Source organism: Cryptomeria japonica, chromosome 1 (genome assembly GCF_030272615.1).
Source record: "Cryptomeria japonica chromosome 1, Sugi_1.0, whole genome shotgun sequence".
NCBI lineage: Eukaryota > Viridiplantae > Streptophyta > Pinopsida > Cupressales > Cupressaceae > Cryptomeria > Cryptomeria japonica.
The window spans coordinates 211,211,917-211,238,138 of NC_081405.1; the positions used below are offsets into that span (position 1 = coordinate 211,211,917).

Here is a 26,222-nt window from a genome sequence, read left to right on the forward strand (position 1 = left end):
TAATACCTTGTTGTAAGGATGTTTGTATCCTTATGTTGTTTGTTGTATGTAGTATGTTGTATGTAGCATGTAGTAAGTGATCTCCTCTTCAATGGTTGAATCCTTGTCTTGAATGCAACACTTAGCCTTGAATGGAGACTTAGAATGATCAATTGCTTGAAGGAATGTTTGAATGCTTGAATGCTTGAATGCTTGAGTATCGTTTCCATGCTTTTTCCGTCTTTTCTCATCATACCAAATGAGAGAGGAAAATGTAGTTTATATACTTGTCAATTAGGGTTAATAGACTGATTTTCCCGACCTTAGGCCGACCAGGAAAGTTTATTTTCCAAATTGCAAACAAAAAGACCCGAAGTCCCAAAGGAGACCGGGCCCAAAATAGGGCCAGGGACCAGGGCGCTGGGCGCCATGGTCCTGGGGGACCAGGGCGTTGGGCGCTCTGGTCCCACCTCCCGGGACAGCAGGGTGCAAAGGAGGTTCAGGCCAGGGTGCAAGAAAATGCAGTTTTTGGTGTCATAAACAGGTTTCGGGGTCTCCATTCAGGTTCCGTGTTGCGTCGCCATCGTGAAGACCGAAATGCAGTCGAAATTGCAAGTGTCGCAATTTTAGGACGCTACATTTAGCCCCCACTTTAGCGGGAGTATGTATGCTCATACTTCCGGTAAAGTACAAGGAAACAACATTGAAAGACTTTCACCACGTCAAGGAGGCAAGATACACCAAGCCCCCAGTGGACTAAGGATCGTACGACTTCGATTGACAAAGTAAAAGGGAAGATCACGAGGGAGAACCATGACTGTCAGTAGTAAGGTTCCCTCACTATGAGTCATGCAAAAGAAATACCAAAAATTTTCAAGGCAAAGCTAAGTTCGCCAAGAAATTTTCAAGTATCTTGAAACGATAGACAGGGTGTATGCCCCCCTACGTTAAAGCGATCGCACACGCCTCAACGGGGGTGATTGTTTTAATGTAGTGATACACATAAGAAATGAGAAAGGAAAGGAGCACGTTATCACAAAGATTTAGCCCCCAAGTGTGAGATAAACCCAAGGATAATAGACACAAACACAAAGCACAAGGTGACTTCGCTTTCCTCGGGGTCAGTATGTTGTATGACTAAGTCACCAGATTCGAATTCGAATTCGAAGTTCGACAGCTTTGAAATTCGATGAAGTTCGATGCGGAAAAAATTCGAAATGTATAAAATTCGAATTAAATTCGCCATATGTAATTTTTAAATTTTTTTTTAATAAATATATGTAATATATCTATAAATTTGCGTAAATAGTTTAACATTGATAAATAGATTTGAAATCATTACAAAAAGATGACACATTTATAAAATATAAACCGTAGGAAACATATGCTTTCACTATCGCAAAGATGTTCTTTTGTCAAAAAGGTACAATAACAATCAAAAACTTTAGAACTTTAAAATAACTCTAAGTCATCAAGAGCAGTTGGCTGGGATGCCAAATCATCATCATCTGTATCACTACTCAGTTCATCATCTGCAAAGTCAGGCTCATCTGCATCTGGCATTGCCATGCCTTCAAGAGTTTGTTGTAAAGAAGTGTTCTTTGCTGATTTGTTCATCAGCAATTTCAAATTGCTGCGAACATAGACAAGATCTCCCAACTTTCCAGTGAGCAATTTGTTCCTCTTTTTGGAATGGATGTGGTCAAAGCAACTCCAGTTCCTCTCACAAGCTGATGAACTTGCTCCCTGACTCAAAATTCGAATAGCAAACTCTTGCAGTTCAGGAGCTGATGATCCATAAGCGATCCACCATCTATATCCAGACATACGTGGCGAGTCATATTTGGCTTCTGCCCCTCCAAACATCCCTTCTCCTCTCTTGTATTGCCAACTTTGATCTCTGATTAGTGCTGCAATTTCTGGATTTGGTACATACCTGCTAATGGCTTGGTAAAGCCCTGCCATGATTTCATTATCACCCCTTCTATCAATAGAAAACAACTTAGGCTCCAAAAAGCAAGCTGCTGCATGTAAAGGTGTGTGCATCATTTTCCATCTGCAATCAACTGCCTCCCATATCTGCATATATTCTGCTTCTTCATTGTTTAGTGCTTTTTGAATAGATTCCTTACACCGGTCCATGCTTTCATAAAGCATGCCAAGGCAAGGAGTGTCACCATCAACCATACGAAGCACGTCAACAATTGGTTCACATACAAGCAAGACTTTTGCTGCACTTTCCCAGAAATTGTTGTTTAGGATGATTTGCTCTATGTTCTTCCCCTTGGGGCTTTTAGAAAGCACTGAACTTTCCCACTGATTGGAACATATAATAGACCTCAAAGCTGCTTTTTCTTCAACCACTCTTTTCAAAGTGATATAATATGAAGCAAATCTTGTTTCACAAGGCCTCAACAATTCCTTTGATGCATGCTGCCTATAAATACTCAATGTGAGATGATGATTCCGTATGAAATTTGCAATTGCTCTCCCTCTATGAATAGCTTCATATATCCATGGGAATTTAGCCAAGTCATGAAGCAACAAATCGAGACAATGCGCTGCACATGGGCTCCAATATATCTGTGGGTACTTCTCTACAATCAGCCTCCCAGCTCCCACACAATTTGCTGCACTATCAGTTACCACTTGAACCACATTTTCCATCCCTACTTCAAGAATGGCTTCCTCTAATATTTGAAAAATATACTCTGAAGTTTTTTTGTGGTTCATGGTGTCAATGACTTTCAAAAACACAACACCTTCAGGACAAGACACCAAAACATTAATCAATGGCCTTTGACACATATCTGACCATCCATCACTCAATATAGTGCAACCTGTTTCCTTCCAAGTGGCTTTGACATCAGCTAATTTTTCAGTCACTCTATCTTTTGACCTCTGCAAAAGAGTTGTCCTGATAGCCTCTGAACCTGGGGGTGTGTACCCTTTGCCAAACTCTGCAATTTTCTGAACTGCATTGCGGAAATGAGGATTTCTCGCAACATTGAATGGAATAGCACTTGTGTAAAACAAATCAGCAACTGCATCATCCACCTGTTGTTTCTCTACTAGTTTCCAAAAGTTGTTCAGTGTTCCACTCTGTTTTGGTACACTCGCCGCTTCGGATTGCACAGAAGAGGAAGACATGGTAGATGTGAATCTAGATATATCTCCTTCAATTCTCTGTTTCTTTTGTGCCTTCTTCATTTTGCCTACCGTTGAAGCAGCCAACTCTTTCTCTAGAATAGCTTTAAGTTCTGGAGTCGCACCTATGCTTGCTTGAACACCTCCACCTGGACCCCCTTTATTAGCAAGGAAGTGGTCCCTAAGCCTTGTTAAAGTTCCAATGATATTTGCCTGACACATGTTATATTTGATGTGAGTTCCATTTCGGGTCACATGCTTCCATGCCTCAAAAGTTGATTTGGGAGGAGCCATTAAATGAAAATCTGCATGTTTGGAAAGAAAAATTAAAAAACACACTATTTTTATTTCAACCTTTTAAAAATATATAATATTAAACAATATAATAAAAAACCATTAATATAAAATTATAAATTATATAATAATAATATTAAACAATATTATAAATTTATAAACATAAAAAAAATTGACACCATATTAATATCATATAAAAAAATGAAGCAGAGATATATAATAATAAATTAATAATATCATATTAATATCATAAAAAATAAAAAAAATTAACACCATATTAATATTAAATTATTAATTATTAAACATAAAAATTATTAAACCTAAAAAAAATTAATAAAATATAAAAATATATAATATTATATTATAAAATATAAATATAAAGCATAAAATATATAATATTATTATTATATAATATTACATTTTTAAACATTAAGTTATTAACTATTTAACATTATAAAAAAAATAATAATAATAAAATAAAAAAAAATACCTGTGCGGCTGTGCAGGTCGCGGACGTGTGCAGCTGTGCAGGTCGCGGAGTGCAGGCGGCGTCGGCACTGGTGGCGGCGTCGCGGAGTGCAGGCGGCGTCGCGCAGTGCAGGCGGCGTCAGCACTAGTGGCGGCGTCGCGGAGTGCAGGCGGCGTCGGCACTGGTGGCGGCGTCGCAGACGGGTGGCGGCCGAGCACCGGTGGTGGCGTCGCAGAGCGGGCGGTGGTCGCAGAGCGGGCGGTCGGGCAGAGCGGGCGGCGTTAGCAGCTCGCGTGGGTGTGGTTGCAACGTCTGCGGCCGCCTACTTATAAAATCCGCCAAAACAAACCCGAAAAGTTAAAAAAACACTTTAACAAACCCTAAAATCGAATTTAATCGAATTTAATCGATTTTTTTAATGGTTTTTCAAGTTCGCCGAATTTCGAACTTCAAGGTTCAAATTCGGTCGAACCTGGTGACTTAGCTGTATGATAAGTCATGTATATATCATATGTATGTATGCATAATTGTTCTTCATTCCCCAATCAAGGAAGGTCACCTAGAAGAAGGGAACACATGTGTCTTTTGAGTCAACATGAGAGAGACCAAAAGAGATCTAAATGCTTTGCATCGTCCTCAAGTAGACAACACTAAGGACAACAAATAGAAGAATGAGAATAACATATAGAAGAAGTAACAAAAGAGAGGAGGAGAGAATCTGCTATGCTAATGAAACTAGTCTAGCATGTCATCTACCCCCCGATCTTGCTGATCAATGTTTCGGGAAGGCAGGGAACACGCTAGAGGAGGAACATCCAACACAGCAAATGGAGCTATCACAAGATCCAAACAAGGGCTATGTTCATGTCCCGAGCCACGTTGTTCTTGTCTAGGAGCTAGGATAAGTGCTTTAGAAAATTCATTAGATAAATGGTTATCAATATCAACAAGTTCATATTCACTATCAGAAGCAAGAGGAGTAACATTTTCATCATGAATAACATTTTCATCTATATCATCATCAAGATTTATAAAAATAGGATCTTTAACTCGCACAGAATCAAGATCATCATGCATCTTATGTTTAGGAGATTTTGGAGAAAATGGAATAATGCTTGTTGAAGGTGTTTTTGGAGATTGCAAAGTTTGAGAAGCAGCTGCCTGAGCTCTAAGACGACGCTTTCGTCGGCGTTTACGTGCAGAACAATTTCGTCTAGTCTTAGTAGGAAGTGGAGAAGATTGAGGAGGAGGAATGTTCTCATCCTTATCACTTGGGTGTTTAGGTTGTGGTCTCTTAAGCTGGATAATAGGAGAAGAAGAAGGTCTCTTCTCTCTATAGAAGGAAGGAGGAGGAACTGCTCCATATAAAGGAGGAATTTTTGGTTTAGGAAGAAGACCAAGTCCATCATGACGAGGAGGTATAGGTCTACTTTTAGAAGGTTTATTAGGCATAGACATAGTCACATCCATAGGGATGGGTTGAGAATCTTCTTGAGGAAAGACATTAGTTTTATCTTTCAAAGGAAGAACTTCCTTCTCAAGAACAATAGGAATATCAAGTTTGGGTGTTCTAGGTTCACTTAAAGATAGGATCATATCTGTTTTCCACTTTTGATAAGATTTGAAAAGATGATCACTTCGCGGAGGAAGAGATTGGAATTGTTTAGGCCAAAAGTAATCAATAGGAACACTAGAGGTTCTTTCAGCTGGTTTAAAGAGACTATGATTGACAATAACAACTTCACCATTATGGGGAAATTTCAAACATTTATGAATAGGACAAGCAATAGCTTTCATGGAAGATAGCCAAGGATAGCCAAGCTTCACACGAAATTGTTCGGAAGATGGAATAATAGCAAAGTTCACATCAAGAGATTTGTTATGGACCTCAATAGGTAATGTAATAGAACCAATTGCAGGAGAAGAAAATGCATCAAATAATTTCACAATCACATCTGTTTTGTCATAGATCACTTGATTCAATTGCAAAGTAAAAAGAAATTCTTCAGTAATAACATTAACCATGCACGAAGGATCAATAAGCACTCCACGGCAAGGTGTATTCTTGACTTTTGCAACTATGTATAAAGGACCATCAGATGCCCTGATAGTTTCACTAGAATCAAATGTGATGGAAGGTTCTTTAGGGTTTTCTTGCTGCTCTACAAAGTTAATCACATTCGGAGTCATAGACACAAGACTATCAGATGAAAAAGAGGAATCATTAGTCTCAATCGCATTAGAGGTATGACAAGGTAATGGATCAGTAAAAATCTGAAGATTTTGGTTAGGAGGAGCTACAGATGTATTGCCTTTATCATTCACTCCAGAAACAGAGATAGTATTATTATCAATCAAATCTTGAATTTTACCCTTTAAAGAAAAACATTTTTCAGTATCATGCCCAGGCTGACGATGAAAGTGACAAAAAGATTTGTTATCAAAATAAGGTGAAGTAATCTTTGCGGGATCTATTTGCCTTATAGGAGGAAGAGTAAGCACATTTTGTTCCAATAACTTATTCATAATACTATGCAATGATTCATTCAAAGGAGTATACTTTCTTTCTTTCTTGAAAAACTTAGAAATAGGAGGCACACCTAATGCTGCATTCACATTGTTGTTAATGATGTTTTCATTGAATTTGATGGAATCTCTGTTCGGTTTAAACTTCTCAAATGGTTGTTGACTGCTATCACCCTTATCACTCGGAGCCATAGGATGTGATTGTTCCATTTGACTCACAGTCAGTTGATAATTGTGAAGAGTTGCACACAACTGTTGGAAAGAAGTAAACTCAGAAAACAGAAGTTTGTCTCGAATATCTTTTTGTAAATTAGAAATAAAGATTCTTTGAATATCATTGTCAGGCACTGGAAAAGAAATTTGAGCATACAAATGCTTATATCTACCAATGAAATCAATCACTTTTTCTTTAACACCTTGTTTACAATGCATTAAATCAATCAAAGTAACTTTAGGACTTATATTGTTTTGAAACTGTTGAATGAAAGCATTTGCAAGTTGTTCGAAAGAAGTAATAGAATAAGAAGGCAACGAGCAATGCCATTGTAGGGCTTTGTCTCTTAATGTTCTAGTAAACAGTTTTGCAAGCAACCTTTGGTCATAAGCAAAATCGGTACAAATTGTTTGAAAAGTCTTAACATGTGTTAGAGGATCACCTTTACCATTATAAAGCTCCAAATGCGGGATTTCAACATGTTTAGGAGGGATAGCTCGAACAATGTCAAGAGAAAGTGGGCTCGCAACATCAAATGTAGGCACACTAAACTTAGATTGATTCATAGAGACAATTTGTTGCTGTAAAGAAGAGACAGTTTGTGCAAGATTGTTAATGGTCGCTTCAGTTCAAGAATTCATATTAGACGTGTTACATTGAGATGGAGGTGTTGTGTTATTGAAAGAAGGTAGAGAATAAGGTGGCGGGACACTATGATAGTTAGTCATAGGAGATGATTGGACAGGAGGAACACTACAAGGAGGAATGGAATGATTGAATGAATTGCCCCCTTGCGTCATGTTCATTTGTGGAGATGTAATAGGAACACTCATTGAAGGAATGAATGAAGAAGTCGGATTAAATGAAGGAAGAGGGTTAATTGAAGAAGAAGGATTGCCCCCATGACTGGTGATCATAGGAGGAATGTCTTGTATTCAAGTAGCCATTATGTTTGATGTAAAGGCAGGTATGCTAGCAATAGAAGTTGTCAAAGGAATAGAATGATTGACTTGAGTGGGAGGTTGTGTATAACCTAAAGATTCGGCACAACTCTTTATAGGCATCACATTTGAATCCACAATGTGTGCAATACCACGCAAAATATCAATTCCATTCTTATCACTTTGAAGCATATGTTTTAGACCCTCAATTAAAGGAAGAGCTTGACTATCGGGGTACTCATGAGACATCCATTGGTGAAAATCGTCAAATTGGTTATCCAATTTCGCAAGTTGTTCTACAGAAACCTCATGGAGAGCTTCTTCATCATTAGGAGGATTAGAGGAATTACCCATGTCCTCGTTAAAAAGGCTATTCAAATTAGGTTCCATCTCCTCGGTAGTTAAACCTCGGAAAGACTTAATTCTATGGCTTCGTCTAACGGGAATAGTGTAAGTAGGGCTTATTGTTGTAAAACTCATGCACTAGAGAGAAATAGGAGATTTTGATTTTTAGAGGTAGCAATTTTCAGTGAAATCAGCCAATCTTCTGGATGTAAGCTATTAAATGCAATCACGACAGTCTCCCGAAATTTCGGAAAAAAATGTCCGGGACCGTGGCGCTCGGAGTGCACACGGTCCTTGCAACTTTTTTCGAAATTTGCAGGGATGAAAGATATGATGATTTTAAAGCTAATCTGAAAAAAATTGAGTGATTTTATGATCTGTAGATAGGCCAAATTAAAGTTGCAATCTCAAAATTGAACCCTACCCAGATTGTCGAAAAATGCAAAATTTGAATTTTGAAAAAGAGAGGGAAACTGAAATTTTGAATTTTATGATTTTAGAGGGAATACCAAAAGCAATGCAAGTTTTGAAATTTAAAAGTTGACTCAATTTCACGCAAAATTCAATTTTGAAAGCGGAAATCAAAGTTGGTGTAATTAAACACTTAATTTCAACAGTCACAAATTGCAAGAATTTGAAAAAAGCACTGAAATTTCGAATGAATGCAAACACACTTTTCAGATTTATGACAGTAAGAACACAATTTTGACACAAAATTTCAATTTCAATAATTTTTGAATGATTAGGAGCCTTAAACCAAGCAATCACAAGACCAACTTTGACTGTAATTTTGAAAGTGTTATAATTCATAAAATCAGCCAAAATTCTGGATTTTAGCAAAAAAATACAGTAAGATCTAGCTCCCGAAATTTCGGAAAAAATGTCGGGGACGATGGCGCTCGGAGTGCACACGGTCCTCGCAACTTTTTTCCAAATTTTCAGGGATGAAAGATATTGTGATTTTATTGCGGAATCCAAAGTTACAGCCGATTTGGAGATGTTTTGATCAGTGAAATTGTCGGACAAAGGTTGAATCAAGTGGGTTTCAAAAATTAGGGTTTTGACACTTAACCACTTAATTTTCAGAATTAAAGCACAAATATGAATTGATAATTTGTAATAGAAGGGCAGATCTGAAACAAGCATTAATAATTAAACATTTCGCAAGCTCAATTACCAAAAAGAAAATTTAGGGTTTTTTATGCAATTAACCTCTAAAATTTGCAAAAGATCAAACATGGAAATGTAATCAAGGAAGCCAATTTTCAGATCTAATCATGAATAATCAGAAAGGATGTTCACGTCGGGTTCACCAAAATGTAAAGCGGAAAATCGATCGAACCCTAGTTGCTCTCCCCTCTTCCAACTCCGAGGAGAGAGAAGGGGGGTCACTAGGGTTGATGGTTTTCACTTAGGGGAGACTTTACATTCAAAAGAGGGGTTGAAACCCACAAGATCCAATCCCACACAATGCGAGATTGGATTCTAAATGAGTTTCAAGGGTTAAGACAACAAGGCTACCCTCTTTTGTAAAGAATGTTTATAGAAGAATTAAGCTAGGAATGCATAGAAAGTGAGAAAGATTCGCTTATAAACTAAGATAGGGAAATAGGATGAAGCTGCGGACCTGGAATTAGCAGTATAATGTCGATACGGCGCTGTCCTGCAAATTTGAGCAAAAGTTGACGGGACGATGGCGCCCGGCGTGCACACGATCCTCCGAAAAATCCGCGAAACAAAAGGGGATCTCTTCGTCTCTGCACAAGGATTCCAGATCTTCACTTTCAGCCGCGTACCTGCAACCTACACACAGAAAAGCGAAGACGATTGGGGGGTTAGGGATTAGGGGTTTGCCTTTAGGTCAAACCCCGGTTTTGGAATTAACCAAGAAATGAGAAATTGCTGTAAATGTAAATGATTGTAATGTAAAACAAGTACTAATACCTTGTTGTAAGGATGTTTGTATCCTTATGTTGTTTGTTGTATGTAGTATGTTGTATGTAGCATGTAGAAAGTGATCTCCTCTTCAATGGTTGAATCCTTGTCTTGAATGCAACACTTAGCCTTGAATGGAGACTTAGAATGATCAATTGCTTGAAGGAATGTTTGAATGCTTGAATGCTTGAGTATCGTTTCCACGCTTTTTCCGTCTTTTCTCATCATACCAAATGAGAGAGGAAAATGTAGTTTATATACTTGTCAATTAGGGTTAATAGACTGATTTTCCCAACCTTAGGCCGACCAGGAAAGTTTATTTTCCAAATTGCAAACAAAAAGACCCGAAGTCCCAAAGGAGACCGGGCCCAAAATAGGGCCAGGGACCAGGGTGCTGGGCGCCCTGGTCCTGGGGGACCAGGGCGCTGGGCGCTCTGGTCCCACCTCCCGGGACAGCAGGGTGCAAAGGAGGTTCAGGCCAGGGTGCAAGAAAATGCAGTTTTTGGTGTCATAAACAGGTTTCGGGGTCTCCATTCAGGTTCCGTGTTGCGTCGCCATCGTGAAGACCGAAATGCAGTCGAAATTGCAAGTGTCGCAATTTTAGGACGCTACACATGTGAACAAAGCATTTTGGGTGCATTATGCATCTCTAACCATCGAATCTTTATGGATGACTGCCTCATCACAGTAAAGGGAATGGCTCCCTTTTCATATATGTGCTTAGACCATGTAGTTTTACAATACAACTGATTGGCTCACCTATCTAAGGTACCTTAAATATTGACTTGATCTGTTTAGTCCACGATTATAAAGCATAACATCTGAATGGTTCAAGATATGGTAGGATCTTGGTAACACATTTCCATTGTTACCACATCAACAGTCACTTTCCATCATTAACAAAGCAAAATATCATTAATATTCTCACACTACCCACCCTCCCAAAATCATTTGGTGGTTTAAGCTCATTGTTAAAGCTGAACAATAATCTTACTATGTTAGAAAGCATCTAAATAATCCCTCAACCGATTCCACTGACTTCAGTTATTTCCTGGAGTACATATGTAGGACTTCCAAAAGAACTTGTCTACATCAGTTGTTGAGCCAAAGTTCAATTTTGAATGACGTCAACATATACAGATCAAGTCCCCAGCATTCTAATTACAAAATAAGAATTCTCTCATACGAAACTACAGAATGATGCCCATAACTGTTTGTAAGGTTATAGAAACTAGTTTACTTCAAATGCATGTCACAAATATAAACATAGAATGAATGCAACACAATCACCAAGGAAGTCTGCAAAATGAGCCTAGAAAAAATCACTAGGCCTAATAATAGGTTTATTAAGAGTTTTGAGCTGAGTTATAAACAACTTGGATTTCCACCTGCTACGTATGATATAAGTACAGCCAGCCACTAACAAAATTGAGAACTGTATGCTGGCAAGAACAGGTTGCAAGGATTCTTGAAAGTGCCTATAAATACAGAATCCAAACACAGCTGGAATGGGCATAAGGTAGAAGAAAAAACATTTTCACACTGCCCATTCCAAATGAGTACTTCTTTCAAATGCACCATATAAGATTCCTTGAGGTTAAATAAAGAAAAAAGTCAATACTTTTTAGTTAGAAAGAAACCAACTTGCCTTATTAGATAAAATGTTTTGTTCAGCCACTGCTTACCCTCCTCCAGTTCATCAGTATTAATTCGAGGTAGAGAACTGCCATATCTGAAAATAACAAGATTCATCAATCATACAAAGCATAGGAGGAATATTTGAATTCTAAATTAAATTTATACATCATAAACAAAAACACACTCTAATTCAACAGTCCCTAATTAATCAAATCAATGCCAAATGCATAGAAATGACACACAGTTATATCAGAAAAATAGTGGTGCTACCAGTGCAGGTAGAACAACAATGCACAAAAAATAGTTTTCCTTGAAAAATAACAAAAGAAAAATATTGGATTCATTAGAGACAATAATCTAAGTGTAATAAATAGGTTATAAGAAGCCACTAATCAATTAAAAATAACTTGACATAGATACAAATGCTCCATTTGCATAGGATATTTTTCTGCATTAAGTTACTGTAAAACCATAATATAAGACCCAAGTTAGGCAATGCATCCAGCGTGTAGCCAAATTTATATCTCGTCCAGGTAAAATTTAATCCAAACACATATTTGATTGTAATCTATATCTCAACCTAAAAATAGTTTAGACAGGAACCTGGACATTCTCATGGTGAACTCATGCCTGCCACAAGCCCCCGGGGTTTCCTCAAAAACCACAATTTGAAATGAAAAGAGGAAAGGAGGGAGAGTTGGAGGACTGCAGCTGATTTTTTTAAGGAAAAATTCTAATGATAAGAATATATCATATTAAATTATAGGCCAAACCAGATTTGCTAAAACTGATAAATTCTTGTGTTCATCCAAGTCTAGTAATAGAGTTTATACAAGCTATGATTATATTTTTGTTTTACATAGAGCTATAATTCTCAAAGAATAAAGAACCATATTAACATCCACATATCCCCAAAAGTAGGTCAATCTCACACAAAAAGTACAATCAGAAAATAGTGAAATGCCAGAGTAAAAAGCCATAATTATGAAAAGTAGCTAAACACTAAGTACCAGATAAAGCTTTAAGTGGTTATACTCTTGAAATAACACTGCTATACCAAAGTGCACTTTCTGAACAGTATACTGTGCCAGCCGCATACCAAAGTAAACAAAATTCCACTGCATAAGTGCCTAATTCATGTCCTTCGAAAGACCAAATTTTTAAATACAAATTTTAATGTGCAAGAATTAAAATTCGAACAAAAAGAAGAAAAACAAATACACCTAAAATGTGGAACTACCTGATTTTCTTGTTCTTCACTATTTTTTATTGTAAATCTGTGTTACCTAAGGATGCATCCCCGGGCCTAAATCCCCTGTCCCGCTGTCCCCAAAATTGCAAAAATTCAGAGAAACATCCCAGAAACTTGGGGACGGCAGTGATTCTTGTTGTCCTCATTTTTGTTTCCAAAAATGAAGGACCACTACGATGGAATTTTTATGAAAAATGAAAATTATTACTCTATGGCACGCTTCCCGAGGCGAAATTTTGACTAATCCTTGGACTGGCTTAATCCTCAGTCCATTCTCGAACTACTTTTCAAATTTCGTCCAATTCTGGGTTCGTTTGCCATGTCTTTCCTTCAATTTCGGGTTTTAAAACCCAGACTGCAGGTGGAGAATTTTCTTCAAACTGCAAGTTTTAATGATATTCATTGTTGTGGTCTTTGTAGGGGAATTTTTGATCACTTACATGTGCATTTTTTATTTCAAATATGTCACTTGTAATTTATTTTAAGTTTCCCATTTAATGTTTTTATCTTTTTGTTGTTTTTTGGTCATTTTTAGTTAAAATAGGGGTTTTTTAGCTCAACTACAAGTAAACTTGCAGTTTGTCCAAAAAACCCCTACTTTAATGGGTTTTACATGTAATAGGGATTTTAAATCCCCATTACATGTGTGCAAGTGTTTAATACTTGTTGTAGGGATTTTATTTCCCCCTTACAAGTATTTTTAAACTTGCAGTTTGTCTTTTAAAACCCGATTTTAACATAAAGTTCATTTTTGACAATTTTTAAACTTGTCATTTGTCCAAAAAAACCCGATTTTGGCTTAATGAGTGAAAAGGTGAAATTTTAAACTTGTTGTTTTATATCCAAAACCCGATTTTAAGCATGAAAGAGGAAAAAGTGCAAATCGAACTTGTCATTTTATATCTAAAACCCGATTTGCTTCCTTTTGAAGAAATCGAACTTGTCATTTGTTTTTCAAAACCCGAAATGCAAGAGGGAAGCGATTTTGGACTTTTTCAAAGCGAAATTCATGGATGAATCGTTGGATGAATGAGGCGTGTTGGGTTTGTATCCTATCTTCTTGCATTTTTGGACATCTATCATGCCATTCCAAGGACAAATTCGCTGGTTTTTACCCTAAAAACAGCAACCACGTTTTTTCCTAACGTGAATCATTAATGCCACGTTTTGAGGGGTTGAATCTTTAAAATTTCGCACACTCCTAGATCGTTTTGATCTTTCTTCCTAAGGCGTGGAGGGTAAGAGAAGTTTCGCACCATTTAATGGTGCATTGAATGTGTAATGTGTAATGAATACCACGTTTTTCACAAAAACGTGACTCTCTTGGCTGCGTTTTAAATCCTTTGGCATTGACACCTCTTCAAACACCTTTGGTATTATTGCTTTAGCAAATACCTTGATCGTTTTGCTGCAACAAACTTGAAATGAACACTTTCATTGGCATTTTACTCTTGCAAGTTTAAGATTGCTACCATTTTTGGGGGCATTTTCACAAAAACGTGATAAGGGTTTAAAAGTTCAGTTTTGCTTCTTCATCTCAAGAAGTATTGCATTGTTGGAGAAGCATTTTGATTTTCCAATGAAGCATTCCAGGTTCGCAATCAATGTCAGATTTGCCGGCATCGCCAACTCCAAAGAAAATGAAATACAAATATGATAAATACCAGAATGAGGTTACACCTTCCCAGGTCTCCTCGCCATTGGATCGCATCAGGGACACAGAAATAGGGCATGTTGATATGGCAGAATTCATTCACAGGGTAGAAGATCCACAGGATAACAACTTGCAGCGGCTGTTGGACAGCCATATCCATCATGCGTCTTCTTTCCCAGTGGCTGCCCTAGAACCTGAATTTGTTCTTGCATGCGCCCATCATTTTGACAAAGAGTCAAGAGTCATAAAAAATGATGATGGCGAAGCCATAATTCGTCTTGATGCGGATACAATCGAGAAGGTCTTCAAAATACCTCCTGCACCTGTTTACATGGAAATCACCAAAGAAAGTGCAGCAGAGTATTATGTGAAAAGAGAAAAAGATTGCAAGCGCCACATCAATAGGTGGATTCATGAGCCACGTCCTTCCTTCTCAAGATGGGCAAAGTTGTACCGTTGTGATTTCAAGTGGGAGATAGGAGACACCATCACTCTTCTCAGCAAAATGTTAGGCCTTGAGCACTCTAATGTCTTTGAGCCATGGATGTATCAATTCATCATGTTCATACGGCAGTCGCATCACATTTCATGGGGTGAAATCATCAGCGATGCTTTGTGCGAACAACTTGCAGCAGTTCCTACCACTATGACCTTCTTTATGAATTCTTATTTGGTATATTTAGCAGCATCACTTAGACACTTTCCAGGTCTTTCTACCAAGGGTGATCGCTCTCTCATACCAGTTTGGGAATATTATGACCAGCTGCCTTTGAAACCTAGCAGACTACATTTCAGAAGAGTCCAAGACGCATTCTTTGGATATTTTATGTGTCAGTTTGACATGGATCTCAGAAATAAGCGAGTATCAGATGAGGCATGGGTCAAGGTATCTGAGTATGGGTGCTTATTCCTGCAATTTCCCACCTTCACCTACATGAGGATTGGGTGCTATGATGGACAACCATACATGCTACCAAGATACCCGACCGATAGGATAATTCTTATGGAGTTGGGTAGACAGATTATGGCTGTTCATACTCTTCAGTCTGTTAGACACAAGGTTGGAATGGGGATCTCCAGCACAAATCCGTTGAAAATTGGTCGATACTCCCTTGTCACATCTGTGAAGGCTAAGGCCATGGAGGTTGAATTGCAGGAAATCAAGCTTAAGAGGTTCAAACCTAGAGCTGATTTTGATTATAGAGGTATGAAGGAAAAGATCAAAAAATCCTTTGTACATGTTCATCGCATTGAAGACATCTGGGCAGATCTCCGCACAGAAGCTGAAGTCCTGAAGATGGATTACTGCAGGCTCACTGTTGAGCAAATTGTTGACTTGAACTTGGCAGATATCCCACAAGGGATGATTGATGATGGGCGTATACTTGATCCTGAATACACTTCACGGAGGGTTGAGGAAGCTCCACTTCCTTTGATCCAATGGTCACATAAAGAGTGCGTCTCCATTCTTGACAGATTTCAGCCTATCTTGGCCAACACTAACGCATGGTTGAAAAGCAATGCTGTTAGACTTATCAAAATCAAGGTTGGTAAAGAAGATGATTCTACAGGGCCTCTTGGACGAAAGTCTGAGATTCAGATTGATAATAAGGAGGGTGCTTCATCTTCAAGCACAAGGATCAAGTTACGAGTTAGTCGTGCAGTAGTGCTTCCTCCTGAGGAGACAACTACTCGTGGGAAGGAGAAATCACGGTTCCATGTTCGGGTGATCGATCTGGATAATCCAAAAGAGGGGCAGCAATCTGATGATGCGCCTAAGTCTCCAATTTCAGACACACCTCATGAGGTCATTCCTCCAGTTTCTATTGAGACGCCTCTTTCTCCTCCTGATTTGCTCATTGATGAGTCTCCTCAGAACGCAGTTCCCATTTCAGCATACGGGCCTTCTCCTGAGCAACAACGAGAAAGTGTGTTGGAAGTTCCTGAAGATAATCCCACTTGCATTCAGTTATCAGAAATTGATACTTCCACTTCTGGTTTTGAAGAATTCATGAGGCAATCTTCATGTCCGTTGGTAACTGAGCAAAACATAGTCGCTATTCAAACAGATATTCCTCCCAGGGTGACCACAGTGATTCAAACAGAAACTGCTTCTCCTTTGCCTACAGCTGTTACAGGAAGTGAGTTGATGACTTTGCCTCCATGGCTTAGTTCTTTCACCCCAAAAAGAAAGAAGCAAGAGATCTCACCTGATGCCTTCGACTACCAGCAACTCAAACAGTCCAGATCCAAAGTTGCTAAGAAGGCGAAGACTATTTCCAGGGTAACTGTTGATAGCAACAAGATGAAAGTAGCTGAAATTGTGGAACCTATTGCAGATAAACCACTTGATGAAATGTCAGCTGCTGATTATAAGGTTACAAGGGTAGAATTGGGCAAGCAAACACATGAAGTCATTAAACATGATGCTCAGTTTTCTGTTGCTTCACTAGTGCAAAGGTGTGACGATCTTCTTGCAAAGAAAGACAAGCTAGAAGAAGAAAACCGACAGCTCATGGCAGCCATCAATAAAATCACAAAACCTGCTGCTGAAGGGAGTAACTCCATAGGTTCTTCCGGTTCCCAAGAATCGATTCGTGGAGTAGAAAGGGCTGCTCAAAAAGTACAAGCACTGGATTCCTGGATTGATCACCTTCATGATCAATGCGTGCAAGTGATAAAAGACATTTTTCAAATAATGTCTAAGCTGGAAACCATTGAGGAGAAATTGGATCAGACTTCTAACACTTTCAAAAAGAATCTGGAAAGTGTTGAGAAAAGTCTGGCAATCTGGTGTACCATGCCCCAACAACAGCTGAGTATTTTGCAGGAGCACACCATCATCTCTTCCAGGGTCATGTACTTGGAATTTGAGGAACTCATGGAAAACAAAACCCTTGTTCTTAAGTCCCTCATCGAAGAGATCAGTGATGCAAGGAGATTCCGGAATGAAGTTTATCAAGGTATTGTCTCACATTGTGAAAGGGCCTCTTGCAATATAGTAAGTCAGGATGGAGAGCTAATTCCAGAAGAAGAAGTTCTTGCGGACTTACAGATGAGGATTCATGGTGAATGGAGGAGTGAACAATTCTCGGCAGTTTCAATTCAAGCATTGATGAAACATCAAGCCTTTTTGCATGAGATCCAGTCCATCCTGGATAGAGACAATTCCACGCTCCTCCGCTGTCACGACACTATTGTGAAGACTATGGTAGTTGCTAAGAACACTCATGAACCGAATCCCGAGGAACTACAAGCGAGCATCCGGAAATTTCAAGGATTCATGTCTTCACAAAAGGCAACCTAAGTGTTTTTCAACACTTAGTTGAATTTTCTCTCTTTCGTAATCTTTAGTTGTAATTTCGTTTTGACAAGTTACATGTAAAAGTAATTTTTGTAAAATACAAGTTACACATTACTTGTACTTTTGTAATTACATGTAAGGCAACTACAAGTTATGTCCGATTAGGACTGTAGTTGGAATAAGTCTTAGTTAGTTGGAGTAACTCTTAGTTAGTTAATGAAGTCTTAGTTAGTTATTGAATGAGTCTTGGTGGTTGAGAGAATCTCTCAAGTTAGTTAGGATCCTCCCACCTTTTTCTCAAGGCTCCTCTTCTATAAATACTTGAGAGGTCCATTGTAAATATATCTTTTGGAAAGCAAGCAAAAACTCTGCCAAATTTACAGCAAGAAGTCTTTGAGCTTATGTATGTGGATTGAAAGTTTTTGAAGAAATAATAAAGAAGGACTACTCAAGTTTTGAGTCTTTGAGCTACATGTTTGAGTTTGAATCTTTTATTTCTTCTATGCCAAGTGTTTCTAAAGGAGCTTAGTCCAATCTGATTTGAAGTCTTTGAGCTGCAAGTAGAGAAGATTAATTAAAATAGGAAAATCTCTAGAAGGAGCAGCAAGTCTTTGAGCTTGCGTCTATTCTTGAGGAAAATTACTGTTTGATAAGAAATAGCAGCAAGTCTTTGAGCTTGCATTAGTTCTTGTCTTTGTGTTAAAAGAATAGATTATTCCAGTCTTTGAGCTGTTATCTTTTATTCGTTGTAAAATTTAGTATAGCAAAGGGTAGATAGGACTTCCAATAGTCAAGTCTTTGAGCTTGATATTGCTGTCCCGTCCCGAAGGAAGTGACGGGAGTCTTTGAGCTTTCAGGAAACTTCACTTCCTTTCTCTCATTTACTTGAAAGTGGTTACTGCTGTTATTCAATCGCTATCCTTTTCTGTGAAGAGAAAAAGGATATTGTCTTTCTTGAAAAAAGAAGAAAGATTGTTGTCCCATCCAATTTTATTTTCCAAGTTGTAGTTAGATAGGGGGAGCCTTCCCTTAATTAGGAGAGTTTTTACTCGTGTGCTGTAGTTGAAACCACAATTTTGTATATTTCCCCAAGTGTACAAAATTTTCAACCAACAATTCTCAAAGGGGACATCCCCTCGTCACCAATATGATTGGGGATGTCTGTGATGTCCCCTAACTGTCCCGGGGATGGCCAGCCGTCCCCCTATTCCCAACACATTTGAAAAAAAAAAAACTTGAATGCTCTAAAAAAACATTTTTTTAATTTATTAAAGGTCTGTAAAACTGGATTTTCACTAATATGACAGGTAAACATGTCTGAATCACTTCCAAAAGCACTTAGAAATAATGAGCAGCAGCCTGGTAATAAATTTCACAAATACTCAGAACTTGGTAGTGCATAAAAAAGTGGTTGCAGGTCTGCAATATTGGACTTTTCACTGATATGAAAGGTAAACAGGTCTGAATCATAGCCAAAAGCACTCAGAATTATGAATAACAGCTTGGTAATGAATTTCACAAACACCCAAAACTTGGTAGTGCAGAAAGAAGCGGTGGTAGGTCATAATAGTAATGGAATACTATCAAAATATCCTCCAATTATATACAAACAATGAACTACATGCAAACAAGTGTAGGCATATTGACAATGAATTTACAATTATCAATGCATATTGAGTATTGACAATGAATTCTGAATTATGAATGCATATTGAGTATTGACAATGAATTCTGAAAACAAATTAGGTATGTTAAGGTTCTATAATGTACATATACATGCTTCATCCATGTTTTGATATGAATATAATGTATATATACATGCTTTATCTATTTTTCATATGTACACTTAAAATTTCCCTAAATTTTATGTAGCCATCCCTCCGCCGTCTCCAAAATTGGCAAAAAAAATTCCATTCCAAAAATTCGTCCTACCATCACCTATCCTCCCCATCCTGGAAACATCGCCCTAGTTTGACAAAAACAAAGACTTGGGATCTATCATTCACACGAAAAGGCCTTCTCACAAGCATCTATTGCCAATACCAAACTTGTGATTGTATTTGCAATGAGGTGTAGTGTGCCTTTGTTGTCCTTGCCTTGCTCTCTTGAGATTTGGATCAAATTCGTCACTCCAAGATCGAGGGTTCCCTGCAACATTATAGACATTGCAATACATATATATATCAGCAATAATAGTAATTCAGTTACACAACATAGACCCATTCAGAACGTTGGGGCCGCTCCCGGTTGGCTAGGCTACCCATCCAAACCCATCTCGTCTCTTAGGGCTCATAGGGTTACCTAAGGATGGGCCCAACATACCCCTGGTTGGGACCCCGTTATTTCAAATGGTCCTACAAACAAAAAACAGTAGGAAGATTACAAATGTCTACAGGGAAACAAAAATTAAAGATTTCAGCATATGTGTTACTTGATTTCACTCATTCTATTTATGGTAGTGTGGATTCATTACGTTCTTGTTTAATTGCAGAAGCATGATTGCTATTAATTATAGTTCTTTCTTATCTCATATTAATGTGTCTGTGAATTAATGGTTTATCTACATTTATTCAATTCATCGATGTCTGTGGGTAGAGTTCATTTTAATAATTAATAACAGAACCTAATATTGCAGGTCTTATGTCTGGCGTGAATGATAAGTTAATTATAAGCTTGATTGCTTTATGTTCTACTTATTATAAATATAATTAATTCACAAAAATGTTTATTTACGGATCTGCATTATCTATTGAATAATAATGAATATGATTATTAGCATGTTGCCTGCAATACTGCATGAAATATGACTATTCTTGTTAGGATTTAAGTAAATTACAGAAACTAAAATTAAGCAACTTGCGTATGATAATAACTTTCAATGGAGGGTAACAACATAGACGACTTGAGCCACCCAGACGGCTTAGCCTAGGAGCGTATCAGCCTGCCGGCAATGGGGAGGGGGGGGTGTCCTGCACATCTAGGCTCTGGTTCTTCATCACTGGGAAGAACCAACGACACTCCTCCACATTGTTTTAGCCTGATAAGTCCACAAACTATCCCGCGGGCCACTTGGCGCACTGCAAATGAAACGGAATTGATACTAATACCGAGTAACAGGGTTACATGTTTGTTGCTTCTCCTTTTTCCGATTTCCCGCTCCTCCCTTTCCCCCATGTGCTTCCCTTGGTGGCATGGTTTTATCCCTTCTTGAAATCACGCGACCCTGTTTTGAAAGCATGGCGTCTTTACAAAGGCGGTAGGAAAAGGATGCATTCTTTCATTAATAATATTAGTTAAAGATATTAGTTAAAGTGCTAACCCCTTTAATCAGTCAACATAATTTTTATTAATTATAAATTTGGAAAATATACATGTGTATAAATCGTATACAGTCATGCTTCTCACGATCCCGTTGTCTACACAGGGATATAACACTCCTCCCCCCTTACATTGCTTGTCCTCAAGCGATGAGGAGAGTTGGGTCATTGAAGATCTCTTCACCTTCCCAAGTTGCGTCCTCCTCTGGCAATCCTTTGCATAAGATCAAGTATTCTACAATGCTCTTATTCTTAATTTTTCTTTCTCTTACGTCTAGAAGAGCTTCTAGGTTAGATGTGTCCCATAGCCCATAGTTCCTTAATGGTTTTCTCAATTTCTTCCTTATATTCGTGGGGGTGGCGATAAGGGGTGGTGATGATTGGTTTTGCCCCATCCTCCAACTCTATAGTGTGTTCAAACCCCCGTTTGGGAGGCAAACCTTGGGGAATTTCTCCAAATACCCTTTTATACTTCTCCATGATGGGCTTGATGTCCACATGAATGGATTTCTCATGAGCTTTGCTTTTATCTAGTATTATGCATTGGGCCACCCATTCTCCTCGGTTTTTTCTGAAAATCTGCTCCATTCTTTTACATGAAACCACCTTTGGACTGCCATCGAGTAAGCCCTTGAGAGTAACTTCCTTCCCTTCATGCTAGAATCGGATTATTTGGTTTGGGAGGTCGAACGTGAAACATCCCCATGAATAAATTCATAGAGTCCCCAATATGATATCTATGTCCAATGGTACCATGTAGAGATCTCCCTTTACCAGAAGGCTACCTATTGTGAACTCCAACTTAGGTAACAACTTAGTGCATTGTACCCTTGCCCCCGTGGTTGTTGCTGCTTCGAACCCCTTGAAAGTTTGTGTGGGTAATTTATGTTGCTTGACTACTCTTTTATCGATGAAGTTACGGGAGGCTCCACTATCCACAAGTGTGACTACTTTTTTCCCTTTAAGCGAGCTCTTGATTCTGAACAGGTTGTGCTTAGCAGCATGGGTGATTGTGGCAATTATGGCTTGATCTTCTTCCCCCAATCTCATTTTTTTGTTGGGCGGCTCTTCCTCATCCCAATATGGTGGGACTTCTATCCTGTGAGCTCATCTTTGGCATTTATGACTTCTCCCTTCATATGGTTTTAGGCATGTAAAACACAGTTCCTCTTTCTTAAGATCCTCCAAGGCTGAGCACATATGACCCTTCTCTCTCCTTCCCTTGCAATAGGTACAAGACTTAACAATGCCTTCTTGGCGGTACAAGACTTAACAATGCCTTCTTGGCCGTGTTTACTGTCCTTGTGTGGAGTTTTGGAGGAGTTGCCAAAGGATTTGGTCTTATCATTGGGTGAGCTATCTTCAAATTTCATAGCTTTTTGTATAGCCTCATCTAATGTTTGGGGTTCATGTACACTTACTGTGCTTTTTATTGATCCCCTCAACCCTTCTATGAATTGGTAAGTAAGGCTTTCTGGTGTTAGACCCGATACCATCACTGCTAATTTCTGGAATTCCGTGGCATAGTTTTCAATAGTCCCCGAAGTTGGGTGAGCTCTCGAAAGTACCACTCGGGATGCTTTTGGTCAAATCTTTTTATAAGCTTTAGGGCAAACTCATCATATGTGTTTATAAGTTGATGCCCTTGGGTGATGAGGCCATGGTGCCACCACTCATGGGCAACTCCAAACAAATGGAGTATAGCAAATTAAATGGCATTGGATTGAGTCATGCGGCTAAGGGATAGATAGGTATCCAATTTTTGGACCCATGACCTAGCCGATACCCTTCCCTCTCCATCAAAGTTAGGTATGGTCACCTTACTGAGTTTGTTTTCAAGTTCTTTGTGTGCTGGGGGAAATCTTTCATTTTGACCAAGTGTCTTTAGTTTGGCATCACAATAGTCTTTGAAGGTTACAAGACCTCATAGTTCGGGATCCAACCTATGGTAGAATGCAAGAATCTCATCTACATCTTCCATGGGTCTGTCATCGTTATCATCTCTTATTGGCACCTCCTCAGGTAGGAATGAAGGGCGAGTGGGCCTTGAGCTGGTGTCCTTTAACGAGGTGGGGTGGTGGTTTTCAAAATGATTGGATTGGGCTTCTTTGGCATTATGGTTACTTATGTTTTGGAGGGCCTGAAGGACAAGTTGGTTGTTCCTCTCATTTTGTTCAATGAAGCCCTGCATGGTCCTTTCAATTTGTTCATTTAGTGCTTGAGTTGTTTGCTCCATGAAGGCCCAAAGTTCATTACTAGCCTGTTCGCTCATGTTCTTGGACCCCTTTTTCCTCTCTCTTTCTAAGGCCCTAAGGGTTCTTTGGCTTTGTTGCATCAACTATTTCCATAGGGTAGCAGGAAGGAGGATTTGATACCACTGTAAAGTGCCTTTGTTGTCCCTACCTTGCTCTCTTGCTATTTGGATCAAATTCGTCACTCCAATGGGTAGGAATGGGCAATAAATCAGATCGAGGGTTCCCTGCAACATTATAGACATTGCAATACATATATATATCAGCAATAATAGTAATACAGTTACACAACATAGACCCATTCAGAAAGTTGGGGTCGCTCCCGATTGGCTAGGCTACCCATCCAAACCCATCCCGTCTCTTAGGGTTCATAGGGTTACCTGAGGATGGGCCCAGCATACCCCTAGCTAGGACCCCCTTATTTCGAATGGGCTAACAAACAAAAAATAGTAGGAAGATTACAAATGTCTACAGGGAAACAAAAATTAAAGATTTCAGCATGTGTTACTTGATTTCACTCATTCTATTTATGCTAGTGTGGATTCATTACGTTCTTGTTTAATTGCAAAAGCATGATTGCTATTAATTATAGTTCTTTATTATCTCATATTAATGTGTTTGTGAATTAATGGTTTATGTACATTTACTCAATTCATTGTTGTCTATGGTTAGAGTTCATTTTAATAATTAATAACAGAACCTAATATTGCAGGTCTTAAGTATGGCGTGAATTATAAGTTAATTATAACCTTGATTGCTTATGTTCTACTTATTATAAATATGATTAATTCACAAAAATGTTTATTTACCGATCTGCATTATGTATTGAATAATAATGAATATGATTATTAGCATGTTGCCTGTACTACTGCATGAACTATGATCATTCCTATTAGGATTTAAGTAAATTACAGAAACTAAAATTGAGCAACTTGCATATGACAATAACTTTCAATGGAGGGTAACAACATAGACGACCTGAGCCACCCAGACGGCTTACCCTAGGAGCGTATCAGCCTATCGGCAATGGGGAGGTGATAAGGTTCACCTAGCCTACTCAACACTTCACTAAGTCGATGTTGCTCAATTTCACCAACTCACCAGGCCTAGTTGCTTTCTAGACCTACAAGTCCTTCTCAATCTCTTCTAGGGCTTGCTCTTACTCACTCCAAGGTGTTTGCTTCAAGTGTCCTTGCTAGGAACCCTACCAATTTGCTATGTTTTCCATATGCTCAATGATGGCTTCTTGGCTCAAATTCATCAAACTGCCCTCCAATGGTCTTGAGATGTTGCAGAGGTGTAGAGGGTTCTTCTCTCATATTTTTAGATGGTTTCAAGGTCCATTTGTGGTTTGCAATTCAAAGGTTTCTTACCGATTTCAAAAATTGGCCTAGAAAAGGCTACAAGGGATAGAACCCCAATTTGGCCTCCTAGAACTAGTTTTTGAGGTCAAAGATTCACTCAACCCCAAAAGATTTCAGTGGTTTTAAGCTTCCAACCCTTCTTTGCATACACAAACCCCAAAATGAGAATTTCAAGGGCTTCTAGGCACTTAACTGGCAGCAGCAAGTAAATCTTGTCTTTGGACCTTCAAATGGAACTCTTGAGGCTTCCTCCTGCACAAGCAAACCTGTACTATCCTATTACAACTTCCCAAAAGCTTGGGACTGTCATTTACATTCACCTCTGCACTTTGTGCTAACTTTTCATCTTGCCAACTCTAGCCGAGTTGCTCCTGGGCTCGCCTAGTGCAAGATGCTAAAAATATCAAATGACACTTTTAGACCTTCTCCTTTCATATGTACACTGTACAACGGGTTGCCTACCATGTCCCAAAAGGTCATGATGAACACACGGTGGGATTTTATGGGGCACCCATTTTAGAAAAAACTGCTAATGACAAGCCAAAACTGGCTACTTGTGAATCAAATCACCTAAACAGTAGTAAATGCTAAATAAAAAGCTTCAAAATGAACAGCCTACCCTGCAACACACTACTAAACCTCAATCCATTATTGGATTCATGGATTCAATCCATTAAACCTTCAAAGAATGCAAAAATTGACAAAAACAATGAAAAGTGCAGTCCAAAATCTTGTATTTTGATTATTGCTTCCAAAATCCAAGTACACCAACCTTGGTAAGCGTGTAAGAGAGGGTTTTTATAGCCTTCCCACTTGTCGAGTCCTTCCATGGCGTTGAGAAAGCCCTAGCTTCAACGTTGAACCAATTTCAGGAGTTGGCCTCTCCAACTAATGAAACCTGTTCTAAATCATCACATATGGCATTTCAAACATGCCTAAGACCTATTTATCCCCCTCAAATGCTTTTACCAACTTTTGACACCTTTGATCAACAAAAAGGCCAAAAACCTACTCAAACACACTATTTACACAAAAATACAAACCTAAGTAAAATGAACTCAACCTAGGCCTACATTGACACCAAATACTCACTCTTGGACCCTCCTGGAGTCCTTATTCACTACTGACTTGGCTAGGGCCAGTACAAGCCAAAATTTGCAAAACAAGAAAGCTAGGACCTAGGTGCTCCTGCACCAGGAGGGGGGGGTCTCCTGCACGTCTAGCCTCTGATTCTTCATCCTTGGGAAGAACCAGCGACACTCCTCCACATTGTTTTAGCCTGATACGACCACAGACTATCCCGCGGGCCACTTGGTGCATTGCAAATGAAACGGAATTAATACTAATGTCGAGTAACAAGGTTACATGTTTGATGCTTCTCCTTTTTCCGATTTCCCGTTCCTCCCTTTCCTCCCCATGCTTCCCTTGGTGGCGTAGTTTTATCCCTTCTTGAAATCACGCAACCCCCTTTTGAAAGCATGGCATCTTTTTAGAGGTGGTAGGAAAAGGATGCATTCTTTCATTAATAATATTAATCAAAGATATTAGTTAAAGCGCAAACACCTTTAATCAGTCAACATAATTATTATTA

General features: G+C 38.7%; 1 protein-coding gene across 8 annotated transcripts in view; it reads right to left on the reverse strand.

Moving 5' to 3' along the window:
• LOC131030343 (twinkle homolog protein, chloroplastic/mitochondrial) overlaps positions 1–26,222 on the reverse strand; it is a 275,817-nt gene that overhangs the window by 99,028 nt on the left and 150,567 nt on the right. For all 8 annotated transcript variants that reach the window (XR_009371605.1, XM_057961108.2, XM_057961107.2 and 5 more), the window contains one exon: positions 11,499–11,582. Coding sequence is in view for 7 of the 8 variants with exons in the window: in XM_057961108.2 (XP_057817091.2) it covers positions 11,499–11,582 (84 nt within the window). In the remaining variant the exon portion in view is untranslated. The remainder of the gene's footprint in view (positions 1–11,498; positions 11,583–26,222) is intronic.